General features: G+C 39.6%; 1 protein-coding gene across 7 annotated transcripts in view; it reads left to right on the forward strand.

The window, feature by feature from the left end:
• Positions 1-23,000, forward strand: part of RABGEF1 (RAB guanine nucleotide exchange factor 1) — an 87,531-nt gene that overhangs the window by 38,023 nt on the left and 26,508 nt on the right. For all 7 annotated transcript variants that reach the window (XM_060122325.1, XM_060122326.1, XM_060122327.1 and 4 more), the window contains 2 exons: positions 13,924-14,109; positions 16,415-16,581. In XM_060122325.1, the coding sequence (XP_059978308.1) occupies positions 13,924-14,109; positions 16,415-16,581 (353 nt within the window). The remainder of the gene's footprint in view (positions 1-13,923; positions 14,110-16,414; positions 16,582-23,000) is intronic.

Genomic DNA, 23,000 nt, shown 5'->3' on the forward strand with positions numbered 1-23,000 from the left:
ATCATTGAAACCGCCTTATATATTGCATTTTGCTGTTACTTTAAGTTAAGAGACATAATTTTTGGTCAGTTACTTATTGAATAAATAGACCAGTTGAGGAATTGGCTGTTTATCCGGAAGAGAGAGGGTAGAGCATGGTAGAAATAGACTCGAGCAGCCAGGTTGTTTTGCATGTAATTTTGAGTTATTTGCCTGGGGAATGGCATGCTCCGATTGGAGTCATAATTTCACTTTGATGAAGAGGGTGTGACATAATACAATAGAAGATTGTTGTCTAGAATTCATTCCTTAAGAATGCTGCTCTGCTGGCTCTGCTCATTCCAGCAGCATAAACTCTACATTATATTCCATGGGTTTGATTATCATTTGGAATTATTTGGGCAGGCTAGTGTTTGGATACTTTGTATTGTTATATTTAACATTGGAACTCTGCCACTGATTATCTGTGTGACATTCACATTCATTTTGGAGGCAATGTATTTAACGCTATGAAAGTCAGTGAAACCTGGATACAGTCTTTGATTAAAACTATAGTATCGGGGCTTCCCTGGTGGCACAGTGGTTGAGAGTCCGCCTGCCGATTCAGGGGACACGGGTTCGTGCCCCAGTCTGGGAAGATCCCACATGCCGCGGAGCGGCTGGACCCGTGAGCCATGGCCGCTGAGCCTGAGCGTCCGGAGCCTGTGCTTCACAACGGGAGAGGCCACAACAGTGAGAGGCCTGCGTACCGCAAAAAAAACAAAACAAAAAAAACAAAACTATAGTATCTTAACATACACAGCCAAAGGCTAAAAGATAACATAAAAAGAGCACCTATAAAAAGAAAAAAGATGTCATAGAAAAGTGAGCAAAGAACAGGAACAGTTTAATTCTCCAAAGAAAATATGCTAATGGCCAATAAATATCTATAAAGATGGTCAATTTAAGGACATGGGTATTAAAACAAGAAATGCTTCTTTTTTTGCCTTTCAGATTGGCAAAAATTAAAGACTAATAATGCAGTTTTTATGAGTTTGTGGGAAAGTGGATCACTGTAGGTGGGAATGTAAATAGGTATAACCTTTTTGTGAGGCCAATTTGGTGATATAAATCAGAGTTCACGAGGCACAAACCCTCTGACATTCTATGTCTGTTCCTAGGAAGCTATTTCCGTTTTGTGAATGGTCGGCTCATATCCTTATACTGCATACCAGAGTTTTACAAATCTTATTAGTGTAATTTCTAAATATGGTAAAACACTCTCGTCCTGTTTACTTAAAATATTCTGCCTAGTCTCTTATTTGCCTTTCTATTTTGGTTCTAAGTGGGGCCTTTTAAAAACTAGGTAGAAGTTTCAATGTACTTATTCAAATCAGTTTCCTTTCTGATTTCTCCTGCAGCCTGTGAGCTTAGATAGCCCTCACCTCTTTAGAAGTTTCATAAATACTTAATTTTAGTCCTTTCTATTTTTTCATTAGTCTTTTAAAAACTTTAACTCTTTAAGATTCCTGTTTAAGGTTCCTGTAATTAATTTGGGGGGTACCAGATTGCTGACCAGTTATCCCTGCATTGTTTATTGAAAATTCTTCCCTTCTCCTCCTTCCTCTAATAATAAATTATTTTATGTATTAGCAATTCATTTTGGGGTTAATCCATTCTGAAGTGATTTGCCAGTTCTTTTGCTAAGTTCACACTATTTTAACTAGTTTGTAGAAAATTAAAGTTCAGTAAATTAAGAGTTTTTTTTTTTTTTTGCGGTACGTGGGCCTCTCATCGTTGTGGCCTCTCCCATTGTGGAGCACAGGCTCTGGACGCGCAGGCCCAGTGGCCATGGCTCACAGGCCCAGCCGCTCCGCGACACGCAGGATCCTCCCGGACTGGGGCACGAACCTGTGTCCCCTGCATCGGCAGGAGGACTCTCAACCACTGTGCCACGAGGGAAGCCCAATTTAGAGTATTTTTTAAAATTCTTGCCTGTTTATTATTGCTGATAAAATATGGAATAATTTTGTCAAGTTCCAAAAAAGTCTTTTGGAATTTTTTTTGTCATTTATAGTAAACTTAAAAATTTTGAAACATTTGCCATTTATAAAATATTTAACTTTCTCATACTGTGCCCTGGCATATGTTGTCAACTATTTAAGCCATCTTTATATCTCAGTATTTTTATGTAGATGACATAATTTTCTTATTAAAATAGTACCTAGATGTTTTTACATTTCAATACTATTGGGAATGAGATCTCTATATTTCCTAACTTCTTATTGTCAGGCTATTGTAAGAATTTCATAGATTTCATGTACACATATTTAACTTGTTTCATATAAACATAAATTCTTTTATGAAATTCAGTAATTTTAAAATTAATTAATTCCTCAGTGTTCATAGTGCTTTAATTTCTTCTTTCAGGCCTTCTAGGTATATAGTCACATCTTCCATACTTGACAGTAAGCTCTATGAGGACTGAAACTTTATTATTACTTAAATTTGTATCCTAAGTGCCTGTCATGTAATGTAAATCAGTATATAAATATTTGTTGAATAAATGAATGAGATCATGATGAGTAGAGAAAGCACTATGAAAATATAGTGACTGCCTCTGGGTGATGTTTTCTTTATTTTCTACTTATGTCTCAGGTTTTTTAGAGTAACCATCTTTTACTTCTATAACTGGAAAAAAAACAAATTTAAGAGAAAAAGCTTAACTTTAAATTCTATTTCTTAACTGAGGTTCAAGGATAGTTTATCATTTTAGTAGAGTTGATTGGATGTTTTCTGTAAATCCCAGGTGTGTTGCCCAGAGGAATGATCTATGAGGACATTACATCAAACCTAAGAATAGGAAGCAGGACTCTTACAAGGAAGATAGTGGGAAGCTACTCAAATCTACAAAGTATTTTTTGTTTTTTGTTTTATGAAATGAACGTGGTTTGCATGCAGAGCCTTAAGGAAGAACATACACAGCTCTGTGGGCTTTGTGCTCCTCTGGCCCTTTTTAGGGTACCTAGCCCTGAGGCAGAAGTCACAGGAATCTCAGCTATCTCAGCAACAGAGATCATTTTTACTCTGTCCTCCCTAATGTGAGTGGGCCAATTGAATTATGCAATCTTTGTACCCAGGTTGCTCAGTAAAAGACTACTTACTGGAGTGCAGAGCTCAAATAGGAGCTGGGTGTGGCCCCTCTGACGTCCCCCACTGGGTGCAGTAGTGATGGTAGTTGCCTCTGGATTGTGGCCAGTGATAGGTCTTTCTGCCTGGGAAAGACGGAATTGAGTCTCAGAATTGATTCCCCCATGTTTCTCCCTAACTGAGGAGGGTATGGTGTCTATATACTCTGATGTCTAATCTGGATGTGCTGACTGTACCTGCTTTGCCTCACCAAAACAGCTTCATCATCACTGCATAGCCTTTCAAATCAGGGCGTGTACTTTTTTTTTGGTTGCTCACTTTGTTTTCCATACTTAGGAACAGAAATGATCTGAGTGATATGTACAACTGTCTGATACATGTTAATTCAATCATAGGTGTTTTTAATAAATTTTAAGTGGAATTTTTAAAAAACACTTTTAGTTTGAAATTACAGATTAACAGGAAGTTGCAAAGATAATACAGAAAGGTCCTGTGTACTCTTCACCTAGTTTGCCCAATGGCTATGTCTTATGTTAACTATAGTATAATGTCAAAACCAATAAGTTGACATCTCTACAATGTGTATTATAGTTCTGTGCCATTTTATCACATATGTAGATTCCTGTAGCCACCAACATAGTCAAGATACAGAACTATTGCCACTAAGATCTCCCTTATACCACCCCTTTATAATCACGTCCTGTTGGCAGACCCCAAGACTGCCCCCCAGGTCTGGTAATTCGCTAGAAGGGCTCTCAGAACTCATGTACTCCTGGCTGTGTTTTATTACAGTGAAAGGATATTAAACAGGATCAGTGAAGGAAAACAGTGCATTGAGCAGAATTTGGAGGATACCAAGCATGAGTTTCCAAGAGTCTTCTCCCAGTGGAGTTGACAGGGTGCATTTAATCCCTCAGCAACAAAATCTAGCAACATGTGTGAAGTGTTTTCTGTTGGGGAAGTTCACTTAAGCCTAAGATTCCAGGGTTTTTATTGGAGGCTGGTCACATAGGCACAAGCACCCTCATGATTGACCCCCCCCCCAAGAAGGAAAGCAGTATTCACCATACATCACACAGTCTGCACAAACTGTCTAGACAAGTTGGTACAGTGTGGATCAAGACTCCAGGCATACAAAACACCCTTATCAATTAGTACATAAAGATACTCTTAAGACCTCAGTTCCCAGGAGCTGGCCAGGAGTCAGCCACAGAAGCAGGCCCTTCTGAAAACGAGAATGTGCACAATTTGAGCAACTCAGGCCTGCTTGGTTAACTCTTCCTGGATACGGAGAAACAATTCTGGGCCCACAGTGGAGGTGAGGGTTGGGCAGGTTGGGGTAGGTACTGCTTTAGATAGAGTGGCCAGGGAAGGCCTTTCTGAATGTATGACATGAAAGCCGAGACCTAAATGAGGAGAGAGAAATCAGCATATGAATAGCAAGGGTCCCAGCATTTAGGCATTAGAACACTTGTGCAAAGGCCCCCAAAAGAGAGAAATTGAAAGGAGGCCTATATTAGTTTTCTGTTGTTGCCATAACAAGTTACCACAAACTTATCAGCTTAAAACAACACCCAGAGTATTGTAAGTATTGTTAAGTCAGCACTCCTGGCCAGCTCAGCCAGGTACTCTGTTAAGGCTCTCAAGAGGTCCAAATTAAGATGTCATCCAATCTGGGCTCTTATCTGGAGGCTATGGGGAGAATCTGCTTCCAGACATACTTAAATGTTGGCAGAATTGAGTTTAATGAAGTTATGCAAGTGAGGTCTTCATTTCTTTGCTGGCTGTCAGCCAGGGGTCATTCTCAGCTTCTAGAAGCCACCCACATTTCTTACATTTCTCCACCTTCAAAGCCAGCAATGGTTCTTTGAATCTCTTTGACTTCCCATTCTGCCCTCCTCTTCTGCTTTATATTTTAAAAACAATTTTATTGAGGTATAATTCACATACCATAGAATTCACCCATTTAAAGGGCACAATTCAGGACTTCCCTGGTGGCGCAGTGGTTAAGAATCCACCTGCCAATACAGGGGACACAGGTTCGAGCCCTGGTCCGGGAAGATCCCACGTGCCACAGAGCAGCTAAGCCCGTGCACCAGAACTACTGAGCCTGCACTCTAGAGCCTGCGTGCTGCAACTACTGAGCCCACGTGCCACAACTACTGAAGCCCCCGTACCTAGAGCCTGTGCTCCACCACAAGAGAAGCCACCACAATGAGAAGCCTGCACACCGCGGGGAAGAGTAGCTCCAGCTTGCTGCAACTAGAGAAAGCCCATGCACAGCAACAAAGACCCAATGCAGCCAAAAATATTAAAAAAAAAAATCATTTGAGGAACCATCAGATGGTTTCCAAAAGCATCTGCACCATTTTACATTCCCATCAGCAATGTATGAGTGCTTCAGTTTCTCCACATCTTTGTGAACACTTGTTATTATCTGACTTTTTTTTGGGCGGGCTGTGTTGGGTCTTCGTTGCTGCATGTGGGCTTTCTCTAGTGGTGAGCGGGGGCTACACTTTGTGGCAGTTGCACGGGCTTCTCACTGTAGTGGCTTGTCTTGTTGCGGAGCACGGGCTCTAGGCGCGTGGGCTTCAGTAGTTGTGGCGCATGGGCTCAGTAGTTGTGGCTTGCGGGTTCTAGAGTGCAAGCTCAGTAGTTGTGGCACACAGGCTTAGTTGCTCCGTGGCATGTGGGATCTTCCCGGACCAGGGCTCGAACCTGTGTCCCCTGCATTGGCAGGCGGATTATTAACCACTGCACCACCAGGGAAGTCCTATCTGACTTTTTAATACTACCCATCCAACTGAATGTGAAGTGGTATCTCATTGTTGTTGTTGTTGTTTTTCTCTCATTGTGGTTTTGATTTTTATTTCCCTAATGACTAATGATGTCAAAAGTCATTTAACATGCTTATTGACCATTGGCATATCTTCCTTGGAGAAGTGTCTATTCAGATCTTTTACCCATTTTGGAAATTGGGTTGTTTATCTTTAAAAATATTGAGTTATAACAGTTCATTACACATTCTGTATATAAGGTCTTTATTAGATACATGATTTGCAAATATTTCTCCCATTCTGTGGGTTGTCTTTTCACTTTCTTGATGGGGTCCTTGGAAGCACAAAAGTTTTTAATTCTGATGAAGTACAATTTATCTCTTTTCTTTTGTTGTTTATGCTTTTGGTGTCATATCTAAGAATCCTTTACCAAATCCAAGATCATGAAATTTTACCTGCTTTTTGGCCAAGAGTTTTTATAGTTTTAGCTTTTACATTTAGGTCTTTAATCCATTTTTAGTTAACTTTTATACGTGGTGTGAGACAAGGATTCGTCTGCATATGGTGATCCCATTGTCCCAGCACGATTTGTTGAGAAGACTCTTCCATTTGATAGTTGTGACTATAGATATGTGGGTTTATTTCTAGACTCACAGTTCTATTCCATTGCTCCACATGTCTGTCCTTGTGCCAGTTCCACACTGTTTTGATTATCGTAGGTTCGTAGTAAGTTTTGAAATTGGTAACTGTAAGTGCTCCTACATTCTTTTTCCAAGATTGTTTTGACTATTCTGGGCTCCTGTCCTCTTTTGCATTTAGGGTTCATGTGCTTATATTGGCCCCACCTGGAAAATCAGAATAATCTCTCTATTTTAAGGTCAACTGATTAGTAATCTTGTCTGGAAAGTCTTTTTTTGGCCATGTGAGATAACATAATCACAGGTGTAAAACAGAGTGAAGGTCATGGGGGCACAAAGCCTATGACGCTTAGATTTGTGAAAAGGTGAGAGCAGAAGTTGGATAGAAGGGTATGAATGGAAGTTTCAGAAATATTAATTTGTCCAAAGTCACATTTCAGAGCTGGGATTTGAATGCAGATTTGACCGATCTCCATGTTCTCATGTGCACATCAAATTGGTCTTCATAGACACATAGCTATTATTTTTAAGTTTTCATCTTAACCTGTTGAGTTCTTAGTATATGCTAAGTAGTCCTCACAGCAATTCTATTATGTTTTTCTGGCTCTCACATAGTACCTGGGCAAGTCTCTGAGTGCAGGTAATAGGCTCTACTGGAGCTGGCATAAGAAAAAAACAGTCAGGGATCAAGGGGTGTGTTTCAAAATCTGAGGGTAGGCAAGCAGCTAAACCTTAGAAAAGGATTGGAACTGAGAAATGGAAACCCCTCAGGACCTAGAGAGTATTTTTCTTCTGCCACTTTTCTCTGCTTCTTGTTGTATATCTTGTTGTATACCAGTCTGTTGTATCTGCAGACTGGTTACTCAGACCACTTGTTGGAAGGTGGTCATGCCACAACTTCTCCGTCATTCAAGAAAACAGCCCAGACTTAGTCCCATTTCCAAAACTTCATTTTGGGTCAAGTGTCCACCTCTGGATCAATCAGCTGTGGCCCTGCAGTGGTGGGGAAGGGGGGACTACACCATATACAAACATGGCAGCTGACCTTTGTAGATTTGGGGAACAGTTCCCTGAGGAAAGGGAAGTTGCTGACACATGTGTTAGGTAGACTCCCTAAAATGTGTTCATTTTAGTAACAGACCTGTGCTATAGTCTTTGTAGTATAAAAAATTTTAAACTTACTGAATTGGTATAAGGAAAAAACATATTTCTTTTTGCCTACTCCTCTTGGAATTGAAGAAAGGGACCACAGGATGTTTATGGTGAGATTAGCTCAGACGCTCAAAATAGTTTGATGGCACTCAGGACTTAGTACAAGTGTAGGCTCTTGTGATGTCCCTGCCACTTACTACCTTTTTGATTGAACAAATCATAATTTCTCAGTCTCAGTGTCTTTATCTATATTATAATAGGAGAAAGTAGACGGCCTTTAAAGTTTCTTATCATTTTAGACTCTGGCTATATTTTGTTATTCTTCCTTTCTACCTCAGCCTCATTTACTAAATGATAAGTGCGATAGATCTAAATCCTGTCCTTGGAGGGCTTTAATCTCATAGAGGCAGTGAAGAGTATTTGTAAACGTGCAGGTCTCCCTGCCATGTCTCATTAGTTAACTCTTACAGACCCTACTGCCAGAGTGTGTTGCCATCCCTCCCCTTTCCATTCCCACTGTATTACCTCTATTATTATAACCTCTTACTGTATTTGTCTCTTGATCACTATCCCTGTCTCCTGTGCTGCACTTTTCACCAATCCAAACTAGAAATTGCCTCTCAAATTAAAAAAAAAAAAATCATACAGTAAAGTTGAATTTTGGGGGAGTATACAGTTCTGTGAATTTAAAAACATGTATAGATTTCTGTAAACACCTCCATAATCAGAATACAGAACAGTTCTATCACCTCTAAAAAAGTTCCTTGTGCTATTCCTTTATAGACACCCTCCCTCCAACCCTAATTCCTAACAAACCCTGATTATACAGTATGTAAACTTTTTTCAAAAATATTTATTTTATTTACTTTATTTATTTATTTATTTTGGCTGTGCCGGGTCTTATTTGCAGTATGTGGGATCGTCGTTGCAGCGTGCGGGATCTTTAGTTGCGGCACGCGGGCTTCTTAGTTGCAGCATGCATGCGGGATCTAGTTCCCCGACCAGGGATTGAACCCGAGCCCCCTGCATTGGGATTGTGGAGTATTACCCACTGGACCACCAGGGAAGTCCCTACAGTATGTAAACTGTTAAAACTGGCTTCATTCACTCATCATAACGCCTTTGAGATTTCATCCAAGTTGTTGGGTATGTTTTGTTGTTGTTGTTTTTGCTGAGTAGCATTCCACTGCATGGATGTACCACACAGTTTGTTTATTCATTCATCTATTGAAGGATATTTTGGTTGTTTCCATTTTTTAATGATCATAAATAATGTTACTAGAAACAGTTTTGTATAGATTTTTGAGTGAACATCAGTTTTATTTCTCTGGAGGAAATAACTGGGAATAGGATTGCTGGGTTGTATGGTAAGTGTATTTAACTTTTTATGAAACTACCAAATTGTTTTCCATGGTGGTTGTACTATTTGCATCCCACTAGGAGGGTTCTAGTTGCTCTGCATCCTTGCTACCACTTGGTATTGTTCTTAATTTTAGCCATTCTAATAGGTGTGTAGTGAAATCTCATGGTGGCTTTTTTTTTTTTTTTTTTGCGGTACGCGGGCCGCTCACTGCTGTGGCCTCTCCCGTTGCGGAGCACAGGCTCCGGACGCGCAGGCTCAGCGGCCATGGCTCACGGGCCCAGCCGCTCTGCGGCATGTGGGATCTTCCCGGACCGGGGCAGGAACCCGTGTCCCCTGCATCGGGAGGCGGACTCTCAACCACTGCACCACCAGGGAAGCCCTCATGGTGGTTTTAATTTACATTTCTCTAACGGATGATGATGTTGAACAACTTTTCACGTGCTTATTTGCCATGTTGTCAAGAACTGTGACTGACATGGGTTTTTACCCTCTTAAACGTAACAAGTTAGCCTGCCAGTTTCATGGATGCTGGCAGAAGTCATGAGACTCTGGAGTCGGAGACAAAGGACTTTATTATTCATAGGACATCAATAAAACAAGCTTCATCTCACATGGGCTACCTTTGCCCCCAAGTCCCATGGGGCTGGTGTCACAGCTGAGGAACCTAAGCTTAAGGGACCCAAATCCTTTATAATGGGCAGCTAACAAACCCACCTGACTTTTGACCTGGAGGGAAACATTATATCTATTTTACTTGACAGTAAACAAACTTGCCCTTTCTCTGGAGGGAGACAGTGATCTGTTCCTCCTGAGAATGTTAGATATGCAAATATCCTTGAAGAGATAGTCTGTCACGAAGGCCTCTTGTACAGAAATGTGAGACACCCGTGGAGAATTGTCTCCCAATGTGTATATCTTCTTCGCATAAGTCTGTTCAAGTCTTTTGCCCATTTTTTTAATTGGGTGGTTTTTCTTTCTGTTGAGTTTTGAAAATTCTTTATATATTCTGGATGCAAGTCCTTTGTCAGATATATGATTTGCGAGTATTTTCTCCCAGTCTGTAGTTTGTGTTTTCATTTTCCACGTAGTGTCATTGGAGAAGCAAAAGTTTTTAGTTTTGCTGCCAAGTTTGGGCTGCAGGTTCCAACCCTACTTCTGTGAGCTGTGGTTCCCACGTTGGTTCATTTTTCAGAGGCTTTGCAGTGCTATTTTGATCTGTTTCCTGCGTGTGTCGGTCTGAAACCTGTGCAGTGGTCTCTATTAGTGTGAATTTTAGTCTCTGATCCTGAATAGCATCAGACCCATGCACACATTTTCAGCTTGCTTTCTTGAGTTCTCCTCATTGATTCCTCCTGTATTTTTAAAGTTCTCTTGGGGCTCATCTTCTCTCCTCTGGGTGGAAAGCTGTGGAATTAGTAACCCCACTCTGTCTTGTACTCCCATCACTGTCTAGGAGACTAGAGAGTGGGAAAAATGGATAGTTCCCCTTCCTCCGAGTTTAGCTCCTGCAGTCTCTCATTCCAGCCGCTTCTGTGAACACCATGTGATTGCTCATGGCTCAAGAGAAGGAGGAAAAAAAAAGACAAGAAAATGGAGGGATTTTCATATTTCCCTCTCAGTGTTAGGAGTTCTCTTTCTCATTCTTTGAGCCAGAGCTAGAGGAGCTCTCTCTGTGCCCTGGTGTCCATTTCTGGGTTGGCTTGGTGATACTGGAGGGGAAAAAAGGGTAAACTCACCGAGGATTCAGTGATATACTGAATTCTGGTCTTCTTCCTTAATTCTTCTCCTCCCTTTTGCCTTTGAAAATCCTCAAAAATAGTGCTTAGCGCGTGCCATCTAGGTTTTATAGCTGGACTACACCTGTGAAGTCTCTCTTCCCCACACCCTGCGGCTGCTCAGTCTGTCCTCATTTTTTTTTCTTATATTTATTTTTATCCTTGATTTCCTTCTCGGGGTCACCCATCTGCCTGCATCCCTTAATGTTTAGCCGAAGATTGTTGTTTGTTCGAAGACTGAATTTGTGCACAAACATCTCTAGCCAGTAAGGCTTCCAATGTCTGGCCAACAGAGACTGTGCATACACACAGGAGATGTGAGAGAGCCAGTTGGTGGCTTGAAGTCTGAATGCATTCCTTGGTTCACACTTTGATCCATCAGCAGAGAGGAAGTTTTGTCTATCTTTATAGTTGATTTTGGTGGAGAGGATTTATTGTCCTCCTCACTTCATCATACTGGAAGACAGAACTCCACCTCTCAAGTTTTATGTCTTAAAATAGACACCTATCCTGATTTCCCCTTTTCACTGAAACAACAATGCTGTAACCCAGACTCTTGCCTGCAGTTTTAAAAAGGCATTATAATTGAACTTCACACGTAACTGCTTCTGTTTACCTCCTACTTATACCACATCATTCATGTCCTGCATTTGCTGTCCTGTCTCTGAGTGTTTTGCAAAAGATGTTCTTCCTGTCCGGAATGTCTTCCCTCTTTTGTGTCATCGCTCCAAGACCCTCTAAGCCTCAACTCAAGGCTCTTGAAGGTCTACATCCCCCACCCTTCACTCCTTGGCCCAGGTGGTCTCTCCATGCTCCCTAAGTCAGAATGACCTCACCTTCTCCCGCCACCCCTCGGTTTCATAGCACTTTTCTCTTTTTCTTCATTGTTCATGCTGCCTGTGTTTTTGTTTATGAATTTTCACATCTAATAAAATGGAGATAATATCTACCTTGGTTTTTGTGAGAAATAATTATCCTGGGTACCTGTCACAATATTAGGCATGTAGTGAGTGGTGGCAAACAGTAGGGCCTTGAATGCCATCTCAAGGAGTTTAGATTCTATTCTGATGCTTTAATTACACTTGTTTTCTTGGTGAATGTTAAATTATCTCATTTGGGACAAAGTATTCACTTTTATATCGTTGAAATGAAGTTGTGTTTTTGAGCCAAATGACATAATGTAGTAAGAACACAGAGTATTTCAAGAAGATTGTACTTTGTCCCTCAGGTTTAAAATGGTAGCAAATAAGGATCTATTAGTCCCCCTTTTTTTAATATTAAAATCTTTTTTTACTGTGGTAAAAAACACATAACATAAAATTTACCATCTTAACAATTTTTAAAGTGTACAGGGGCTTCCCTGGTGGTGCAGTGGTTGAGAATCTGCCTGCCAATGCAGGGGACTCGGGTTGGAGCCTTGGTCCGGGAAGATCCCACGTGACACGGAGCAACTAAGCCCGTGTGCCACAACTACTGAGCCTGCACTCTAGAGCTCACGAGCCACAGCTACTGAGCCCATGTGCCACAACTACTGAAGCCTGTGCGCCCTAGACCCCGTGCTCCACAACAAGAGAAGCCACCGCAGTGAGAAGCCCGCGTACCGCAACGAAGAGTAGCCCCCGCTCGCCACAACTAGAGAAAGCCTGTGTGCAGCAATGAAGACCCAATGCAGCCATAAATTAATTAATTAATTAAAAAATAAAAACGTGTACAGTAGGGTTAACTATGTGCACCTTGTACAACAGATCTCTAGAACTTTTTTGTCTGGCAAAACTGAAACCCTATACCCATTGAACAGCAACTCCTCTTTGCCTCCCTTCCCCCAGCCCCTGGCAACCATCATTCTACTTTCTGGTTCTGAGAGTGACTAATTTAGATACCTCATGTAGGTGGAATAATGTCTTTGATTTGCCTTTTTGTGATTGGCTACTTGACATAATGTTCTCAAGGTTCATCCATGTTGTAGCATGTGATAGGATTTCCTTCTTTTTAAAGGCTATATAATATTCCATTGTATATACCATGTTTTCTTCATCCATTCATCCTGTGTTTGTAGATTCATCCTTTGATGGATATTTAGATTGCTTGGCTGTTGTGAATAATGCTGTGAATGTTGTGAATAATGCTTGAATGTTGTGAATAACAACTCTTGGCTGTTGTGAATAATGCTCAGTGAACATGAGTGTGCAGGTATCTCTTCAAGATCCTGTTTTCAGTTCTTTTGGGTGTATACCCAGAAGTGAGATTGCTGGATCATATGATAATTCTATTTCTAATTTTTTGAGGAAGCATCATACTGTTTTCCCCAGTGGCTGTACCATTTTACATTCCTACCAACTGTACACAAGGGTTCCAATTTCTCCACATCCTTGCCAACACTTGTTATTTTTGTTCTTTTTGATGATAGTCATTCTATCAGGTGTGTGGTGATATCTCCTTGTGGTTTTGATTTGCATTTACCTGATGATTAGTGACATTGAGCATCTTTTCACATGTTGGCTCTTTGTACATCTTCTTTGGAGAATTGTCTGTTCATGGCCTTTGCTAATTTTTAATTGGATTTTTGTTGTTGTTGAGTTTTAGGAGTTCTTTACATATTCTGAATATTAACCTCTTATCAGATATATGGTTTGCAGATATTTTATCCCATTCTATAGGTTGCCTTTTCACTCTGTTGATTCCTTTCCTGTGTAGAAGTTTCTAAGTTTGATGTAGTCCCATTTGTGTATTTTTGCTCTTGATGCTTGTACTTTTGGTGTCATATCCAAGAAGTTGTCTCCAAATCTAACGTTGTGAAGTTTTTCCCCTATGTTTTCTTCTAGGAGTTTTATAGTTTCATGTCTTCTGTTTAGGTCTTTAATCCAGTATTAGTCCTTCGTAAAGTGTTCTTTATATTATTGGGCAGGAATAAGAAGTTTGTTCTTTGGTATGACAGTAATTTGTAATATTTAAACTTTCTTTTTCCCTCCTTCCCTCCCTCTCTCCTTTCTTCCATTATAGCTTGAAGATGATAGACTCATTCTTTTTTTTTTCTTAATTGCTTTGCTGTGAGTAGAATGATAGTGAATTCATTTTCAACAAAACTTTCTTGTTTGCTCTTTGATTAACAGGAAGAAGATGAGTCTTAAGTCTGAGCGCCGAGGAATTCATGTGGATCAATCAGAGCTCCTGTGCAAGAAAGGATGTGGTTATTACGGCAACCCTGCTTGGCAGGGTTTCTGCTCCAAGTGCTGGAGGGAGGAGTACCACAAAGCCAGGCAGAAGCAGATTCAGGAGGATTGGGAACTAGCAGAGCGGTAAAAGGACTTAACTAGGGGTGGTTTAACAGTGATATAACTGGATACATAGCTCTGTCATTGTCAGAATACATTTTTTTCTTCTGTTTTGATCTGTCAGCAAGTCAGTTTAATATTAAGAGAAATGAATTTTTTCCCCTCATTCAGCGTTTAATGAGTAGCTTTCAGTGATTTCTTTATTTTGTCTTTGTCTTCACTTTTAATTGTTCTGTGTTTGGGATGCGTTAGTCTTAGTTCTCTAATAAAGACAGTAAGCTCCTTGGAGTGGAAGAATGGAGATAAGCATATTTTGTGGTGAAGATTAAATGAGGTTATTGCACATGACTTTCATCAAGCATTATTTTCCTTGTTCTTTTAATATATCCAGCACGGCATCTGGCACAGTGATAAGCACATAATAATAGAAACCTGTTGATTTGTGTATATAATCCTTACATTATGGAAATTTAACTTTTCTTTAAAAAAATGGCATTTGTTAGTATTATGCAGAAATATGATTATGATAAAAATTAAAACATAGAATGTCTAGTGAGCATAGGAACTAATAAAATACCATGAATAATGTTAATCCTTTACCAAAGCATCCTAGAAACTGTGAAGCTTCTCAATAAAAGAAAGACTGATCTCTGACAGCTTTTGCTAGTTTTTTTTGTATTTAATCAGGTGTATTCGTTGAGTGATTACTCTGCTACCATCTGTGATGAACTCAATATTATAAAGTACACTTGCTGCTTTCAGTGACTCCATAGTCAGTCAAAGACAGCAAATATAGACATATAACATTAACTCTTTCCTCGGGTTTCCCATTGCATTCCTGATAGTCTCTGTAGTTGATCCTACTTTAGAAAGAAAGTAGAGGCCACTAGGCATGAATTCCCTTAGCTTTCTCCCTTGTTATCAAACTGTGTCTTTATAGTAACTTCTGTTTTGTCTCAGAGAAAGATGTGTCCCTATTCCATTCTCACACCAACACCTCTACCTGTGATTTTGTTGCTGTTTCTTACTGCTTCCAATTGCGACCTTGCTTGAGATTTCCTACAGCACTTTCTGATATTTGAACAGGCATGAGAATCACCTGGAAAGCTTGTAAAAACCGTGGTCACTGAACCTCACCCTCAGAATCTCGGATTCTCGTAGGTTGGGAGTGAGGCCTGAGAGTTTGCATTTTTAACAAGTTCCCAGGTGATGTTGATGCTGCTGTCTGGGGAATCCACTTTGAGAACCATAGTTCTATAGATAGCCTTTGAGATTTACTATAAATACCTCAAATTCAGCTGGTCCAAGGCCAGATTTCTTGCTTTTATTTACTCTAATCCCCACTCCCAGCAGTTCCTCCTAACCCTCCTCCGGTATCAATTAACGACATCACTATTTATTCAGTTGGCTAAAAAACATTAATTTCTCCTTCACCTCCCACACTGTTTACAACTAATTAAGCAAGTTCTGTTTATTCTAGCTAAGAGAAGTGTTTTGAATTTCATCCTTTCCTTTTTTCCAGGTTCTTATTTCTCTCACTTAAATCTTTGTAATATATTCTTAATTATTGTCTCTGTCCCTAGTCTCTCTGCCCCTCAAGTTGTCACACAGCTACCTGCATTACCTTTAAAACACAGATCAGATAATGGTAACTTACTGGATTATAGTCTTTCTTGGTTCCCCACCACATGATGAAATCCAGGATTATAGCAGGCTTGGCAGTCAAGGTTTCATACCACCTGGTGCCCAACTGTGCATCCAGCATCATAGTCCATCACACTGTCAGTGATCTGACTACGTTGAATGAGCTTGGTCCACAACAAACGCCACATCCTTCACATGTGTAGTACCTTCTTCCTGGAATGCCCTTTTACTTGGCGGAATCCTCTTGATCCTTCTAAGACTGGCCTAAATGTCACCATTATAAAACCTTCTTGGACTCCTTCAGCAGATTTAGTTTATTTTTTCCTATGTTCTCATAGCACTTGGGTTTTGCTCTCTACTATAGGCACTGTTACATTGTGTGGTAATTATTTACTTGTCTTTTTCTCTCTTCCAACCTTGAGGTTGTCAGGGAAAAGGACTAGACTTTACTTGCTTTATGTAACACTAGTACAATTGCTGAATGAACATGATCCACGGAGAAGTCCCTTTTGAAGTTTGTAGTAGCACATAGGAGAGCTTCCTGTCAGAGACCTCAGACCTATTTGGTGTATTTAGCCTCTAGCTCTACAAATTTTAAATCCCCAATTCATTCAGTTATTACCTTTAGATACAAGGAGAACTTGGAGAATATCAGGGTTAAACTTAACCTCTTCTTGAATTACAGACTACAGCGGGAGGAAGAAGAGGCCTTTGCCAGCAGCCAGAGCAGCCAAGGGGCCCAATCCCTCACATTTTCCAAGTTTGAAGAAAAGAAAACCAATGAGAAGACCCGCAAGGTTACCACAGTGAAGAAATTCTTCAGTGCTTCATCCAGGGTTGGATCAAAGAAGGGTAATTTTCTGATTCTCTTTTTTCTTTTGTGCCCAAAGAGGTATAGAGTAGATCCACAGTGTATGTGGGCTCAGCTTTCTAATTTCTGTAAGCGTTCAGAGAATATCAGCGCAGACTTGAGATGTTGGGTTTGAGGTGCAGATGACATATGAAATCTCTTTGGTTGGAGGACATTGTGTTTTAGAGAACTTATTTACTCTATAAGAGGAATAAAGGTAATTGAAATATGTAGTTTGGGTTATAAAATTCATTCCCATCCCATCTGTTTGGATGTTTTATTTTTTGTGCCTTTAATTTTTGGATATTGGTTTATTCTCCTTTGTTTAATATCCTCACTATCCATACCTTATCAGAAATGACTGTTTCTAGCCTTAAAGTTGTCTAAAAAAGAAGTTTTCTGAGAGCTTGTTAGAGAGACAGCCTGTGTGTTGAGGAAATACTATGTAGAGAACATGTAGGAAAAGGCTCACTTTTGTATGTACTTGACCTTATTCATCCTACTTCTTAAAATTCCATATTAAACAAGCAGGAAGATTCTCGCTAGTGAGCAGATAGGCTAGTTGAAGTGGCCTAGTAGGAAGCAAGAAAGAATGTCTGTTGTTAGGGCTTAGTCTCTGAACCTTTATGTTGGTAATCAGAGCTATGCAGTAAATTTGAAATGGTGAGGCATAGTGGGAACCAACACTGATGCTTTCGGTAGAGCTGTTCTCTTAGACGCTCCCTTGCACCCCCTCACCCCCTGCCCCCCAGCCTGGGGTAATTGTCATGAGATTTTTGGTCTGCTTAAAGGAAGGGGCATAATAATATCACACCTTTTAAAAAAATTAATAATAATAAATATTACACCTTAAGATCTTTTCTGGTCTTTCGGATTTAATGACTATTGGTTTTTGTTTTATTAAAAGGAACAATTGCTTATCTAAAAACACAGCACGTCTCTTTAATAGAGGCAAACCTTTAAATAATCTTTTTGTTCATGTGAGTTGTTCTTGGTTGGCTGTCACTCAGCAGTTTTCTCTACAGTAGTAAGAAGGGAAATAATCAGTACCTGCTAGAGATTAAATGTATTTGATAAGAATGTATTTGGCTCATGATTTATTTATTAGAAGATAATGTAGTAGGGTGATTAAAACTGTAAGCTTTGGAGTCACCCTGGTTTGAGTCTCAGCTTTGCAGTTTGCTAGCTGTGTGACCTTAAGCAAGCTAATCTCTTTAAGCCCTGTCTATTCTGAGGGACAGTAATACCTATCATAGGCCTGTCTTGAGGATTAAATGAGCCGATGTGTGTACAGAGTTCAGCGCAGTACCTGACACACATAGTTAATCTCCAGTAAGTGTTAGCTATTTTAAAATGCCTGTTGTTTTTCTGACAAAATAATCTCTGCTGGTAAGGAGCTCAAAGGTATTGATCAAAGCCATTCATTCCTATTTAGCTTAAATTCTGTTTCCTGCTTTGAGAAAGTCTCATTAACCTTATGAATTTATAGATGTACGGTGAAATGGTATATGACAACAGATGAAATAGTAAAGAAATTGTAAAACCATCAGCTGTAACTGCCACATTTTACAGATGACAATATGAAAGCCCATAAAGGTTAACTAATTTACCCAGGGTCATACAATGAGTTGATGTGTTAGACCTCAGGTCTCCTAACTCCTGGTTAAGCTTTTTTCCATTATATCCCTTGATCTTGAAATATGTGTTTTTATCTATAACTATATCTGTGTCTGTATCTAGATAGATAGATAATGAAGTTTCTATTACTGAAGTGCTTAATAGTCACATACATTCATTGACTATACTTGGCAATTTTAAAAAATCATATCCTAAGACCTTCTGTACAGTATACATTATATTATGGAGAGAAGATTTGTACTTTAAAAGAAAAATTTCAAGTGATTTTTTATCTTAAAAACTCTTATGTGGAATAGTTCTTACCTTTTTTCTTCTTTTTAGAATGATAGATTTTTACTTTATTTTTTTTGATCTTTAGCTGTTTTTTTGTCTATAGAAAGCATATGGTGAGAAAGACCTCAAAGTGTTGAGGAAAAAATTGATGTGTGTACATTAGAAAAGAGGATGCTGTTGGATCTTTGTTTCACAGATTGCTTATGTAACTCTGCCAGGCGAACTTTGCATTTCAGGCTGATTATTTGTTTGGCCTTTGCATGTGGATAAAGTTAGCCTATACTAAATGCAGTTTTAATTTATTGACTGTAGACTACAATAAACCTTTTGTGTTCTGTATTCTTTATTTCACTTTGTTAATCCAAGATGTCCTTGCTCTTAATATTTTACTTGCTTCTATTGGTAGCATGAAAGAAAGCTCTTAAGCCAGGGCAGGTTGGTAGTATATAGAAGACAAATAACCTTCTAAGGGATTTGAAAACTATTTTAACTTCCTGTTAGAATTGGCTGTCCCTCCAGAGGAGGTAAATGGAACAGCTTGACTGTAAAGACTCAGAATTTACTTTTAGTTCTTTACTCTCCAAAGTAAGGTTGAGTGAGCTATAGTTTAGAGTAAATCATAGGGGGTCAGCCAAGTCGAAATACTTGCTCATATGTTCCAAAATGCCCTTTTCTTTTGGAGCTCAAGTAGATGTTGTCACCCAGAGTAGACTCTTGTGTACATCTTTTACAAACTAATCTGAAAGCAGTGCTCTAAGGAGGAATATCTTTTCTTTTTTTAGAATTAAAATACCAATCTTTCTACTCAGACCTTAGAGTCTAAATACTGTTCTTCACTGAAGTGAATTAAGGTTCCTTGGAGAAATGACTGATTCTGGAACTTGAGCTGGGAAAGAAGGGCCCCTCAGAAATGTTGGGGACAGGTCAAAGGCCCAGAAGTCAGCTTGAATGGGTTCCCACTGGCCAAAGACAATAAATGGAGTGTAAATGAATAAAACAATAATTCATTAGTCCGTCCAACTAATAAAATAGATAAATAATTAGATAAAGAAGAGGAGAACCTTACCATAGGATCTTGACTAATAAATATAGGAGTGATGGAGATAGAAAATCACCATTTTGTAGTCATCCTAATAAGAATTGATTCAGACAAGTTTCATCAGTGTGGATGCTAAGTCTGGGATGAGAGGAGGGGGTTTCCCGAGGAACAAGTTATGAACATGATCTCAAATTAACTCCCACAACTTATTTATTAATTCCAAGTAGAGAAATGGCAGCTACATAATGATGGGGGGAAATGGACATCCTGTGCCTCTAGATATGTTACTTTGAGAAGAACACAACATGAATTATGTAATAACTAAGCTGAAAATTTATAACCTGAAATCCAGTCATGAGGAAACAGTAGAGGAACCCAAATTGAAGTGCATTGAATAAAATAAACTGGACTGTATTCTTCAAAATTGTCAGTGTCATAAAAAAACAAAGGAAGTCTGGAGAACGTTTCTAGATGAGAGGAGACTAAGTATACATGACCACTAAATGAATGTGTGACCCTCAAGTTGGTCCTGTGTAAAAAACAAATACTTTTTTTTAATAACTACAGTTAGCAACAGAATATCCTTGTTGCTGAGAAATACTCATACTATAAGGGGTAAAGCGCATGAAACATACAATCTACTCTGAAAAAATTTAGAAAAATAATACACACAGACATGGAACAAAATGTTAAAATTTTGTAAATCTGGATAAAGGGTATAAAGGAATTCTTTGTAACAATCTTGCAGATTTTCTGTAAATTTGAAGTTATTTCAAAATAAGATTTAAAAAACAAAACTATAATCCTCTTACACTCAGTGCTATCCCAAGACCCGAATTTCAGATGTTAATTAAGTTGAAGCATGGTGTTAATTACATCGTTTGAAGAATTACTAATGAATTGCTACTTTAATCATGTGGGCCTCTTTGGTACTTAGATGAAACTGAAGTAACGATTCCCCAGGTTGAATTTGGAACCAGTTTTATAATTGTGCCTGTTTTTACAGTCATTTCTCAGGTACACTCAGCTTGATTGCCTTTTCTTGTCTACTCCAAAAATTTTTTTATCTTGTAAAATCATCTTTTATAATGTTTTGAATATAATGTATTTGGAACATGATCAGTTTCTGACTTTCATTGATAAGGACAATGAGAAATTTTTTCCCTGAACCAAATATGTGATTTCTTTTATTTTACAATACCAACTGGATATCCAGCAAGTCAGTCCTGTTCTGACCCCAACTACGCAGTCAGCACAGACTCCATAGGTTAAGGGCTGGACCCCACAAGACTGCCCCCACCTCAGATGCCAGCTGCAATCCCCAGGAGTGGGGACACCCGTACTTCTGACCAACCAGGTGTAAATAGGGGGTTCCCACAACCTTCTCCTTAGGTTTGATAATTTGTTAGAACTGTCTCAGGAAGACAGTTTGTTTATGCTTATGGGTTTGTTAAAGAATACAACTCAGGAACAGCCAAATGGAAGAGAGATGCATAGGGCAAGGTAGGGGAGGGGGGCACCAAGCTTCCATGCCATCTGGGCATTTGCTCCCAGCACCTCGATGCGTTCATCAATGTGGAAGCTCCCCAAACCTTGTCATATAAGGGTTTTTATGGAGGTTTCATTTTGTAGGCATGGCTGATCAAATCATTGGCCATTGGTGATCAAAAATATCTATCCCTGGGCCCAAAACCAAATATATATATTTTTTATTATACTACAGACTATCTGCCTTTTAGTCCATATTATATATCTATGGTCAAAACAGCTGAAAAAGTCAGAAGAACTATAATATTCTACTGAGTTGTCCTTATTCTATTTGGATAATCTGAGAAACGTGGGATTTTCAGTAAATTTTTTTAACATTGAGATACAAAATATGTTTTTAGTACTAAAATGGTGTTAACCATCTTTACTACATGATCACGCTCTATTTTGATATTGACATTTTTAGGTTGTGTTTACTCTTTCACAGCTATCCTTCAAATAGCCTTTTTGTTGAAGATTTTGCTTTTATAAATTTATTTATTTTTGGCTGCATTGGGTCTTTGTTGCTGCACGCGGGCTTTCTCTAGTTGCGGCGAGAGGGGGCTACTCTTTGCACAACTGCGAGCGGTGCGCGGGCTTCTCATTGCGGTGGCTTCTCTAGGCGCGTGGGCTTCAGTAGTTGTGGCATGCAGACTCAGTAGTTGTGGCTCACGGGCTCTAGAGCACAGGCTCAGTAGTTGTGGTGCACGGGCATAGTTGCTCCGCGGCATGTGGGATCTTCCCGGACCAGGGCTCGAATCCCTGTCCCCCCTGCATTGGCAGGCGGATTCTTAACCACTGCGCCACCAGGGAAGCCCCTTGAAGATTTTGCTTTCATAGGTTTACTTTATTGAAGATTTAATTCGATTTAATATGTCATCTGGCTTGCAGACAGCCTTACGTAGTAGGTGCTCAGTTGATACTCGTTGCTTAATTTAAATAGGAATAAATATGCTGTAATGATAGGAGGGAATTATGGTGTGACTGTGAAGAACTTGGGCTTGGGAGTCAAACAGATCTGGATTTAAATCCCAGATTATCTTCTTTTTCTTTGTTTTTTTTTGTTTGTTTGTTTTTTTGCGGTAGGCGGGTCTCTCACTGTTGTGGCCCCTCCCGCTGCGGAGCACAGGCTCCGGACGGGACGCGCAGGCTCAGCGGCCATGGCTCACGGGCCCAGCCGCTTTGCGGCATGTTGGATCTTCTCAGACCGGGGCACGAACCCGTGTCCCCTGCATCGGCAGGCGGACTCTAAACCACTGCGCCACCAGGGAAGCCCCCAGCTTTTCTTCTTAACCTGTGTAACATGTCTCACGTAAATGACTTAACCTCTAACCTCATTGTATTCATGTGTAAAATGATAATTTCACCTACCTAACAAAAAAATTTTATTGGTGTGTACATTTATTATTTCATATGGTTTCAGGAATATAACAAAATTGTTAAGGGTTGATGAGAATGTGGAGTAAAGCACAGTGTCTGCCATGTAGAAAATTGTCCTTGAATGATAGCTTAAACATTATACTTCAAGAGCACATTTTGTTCTGCTGCCAAGACTTTTTAAAACTGAGTGTTTGGATTGGGAAATGGAAAGCTTGATAATCATAACAGACTGGCTATACTTGAAATACAAGTTTTGCTTCTGTATTAAAAACACAGGGCTATTTAGACTACTTATATTTAATGAAATTTTTGATAAGATGGAGCTTAAACCTACCATTTTGCTCTGTTTTCTATTTATCCCATCTGGTTATAATGCTTTCTCTCCTCTTTTCTTGCCTTCCTTTTGTGTTTTGTTTTTTTTTAATTATAAATTTATTTATTTATTTTTGGCTGCGTTGGGTCTTCGCTGCTGCGTGCAGGCTTTCTGTAGTTGCAGACAGCGGGGGCTACTCTTTGTTGCGGTGCGCGGGCTTCTCATTGCGGTGGCTTCTTTTGTTGTGGAGC

The sequence above is a fragment of the Lagenorhynchus albirostris genome, chromosome 15, assembly GCF_949774975.1.
Source record: "Lagenorhynchus albirostris chromosome 15, mLagAlb1.1, whole genome shotgun sequence".
NCBI lineage: Eukaryota > Metazoa > Chordata > Mammalia > Artiodactyla > Delphinidae > Lagenorhynchus > Lagenorhynchus albirostris.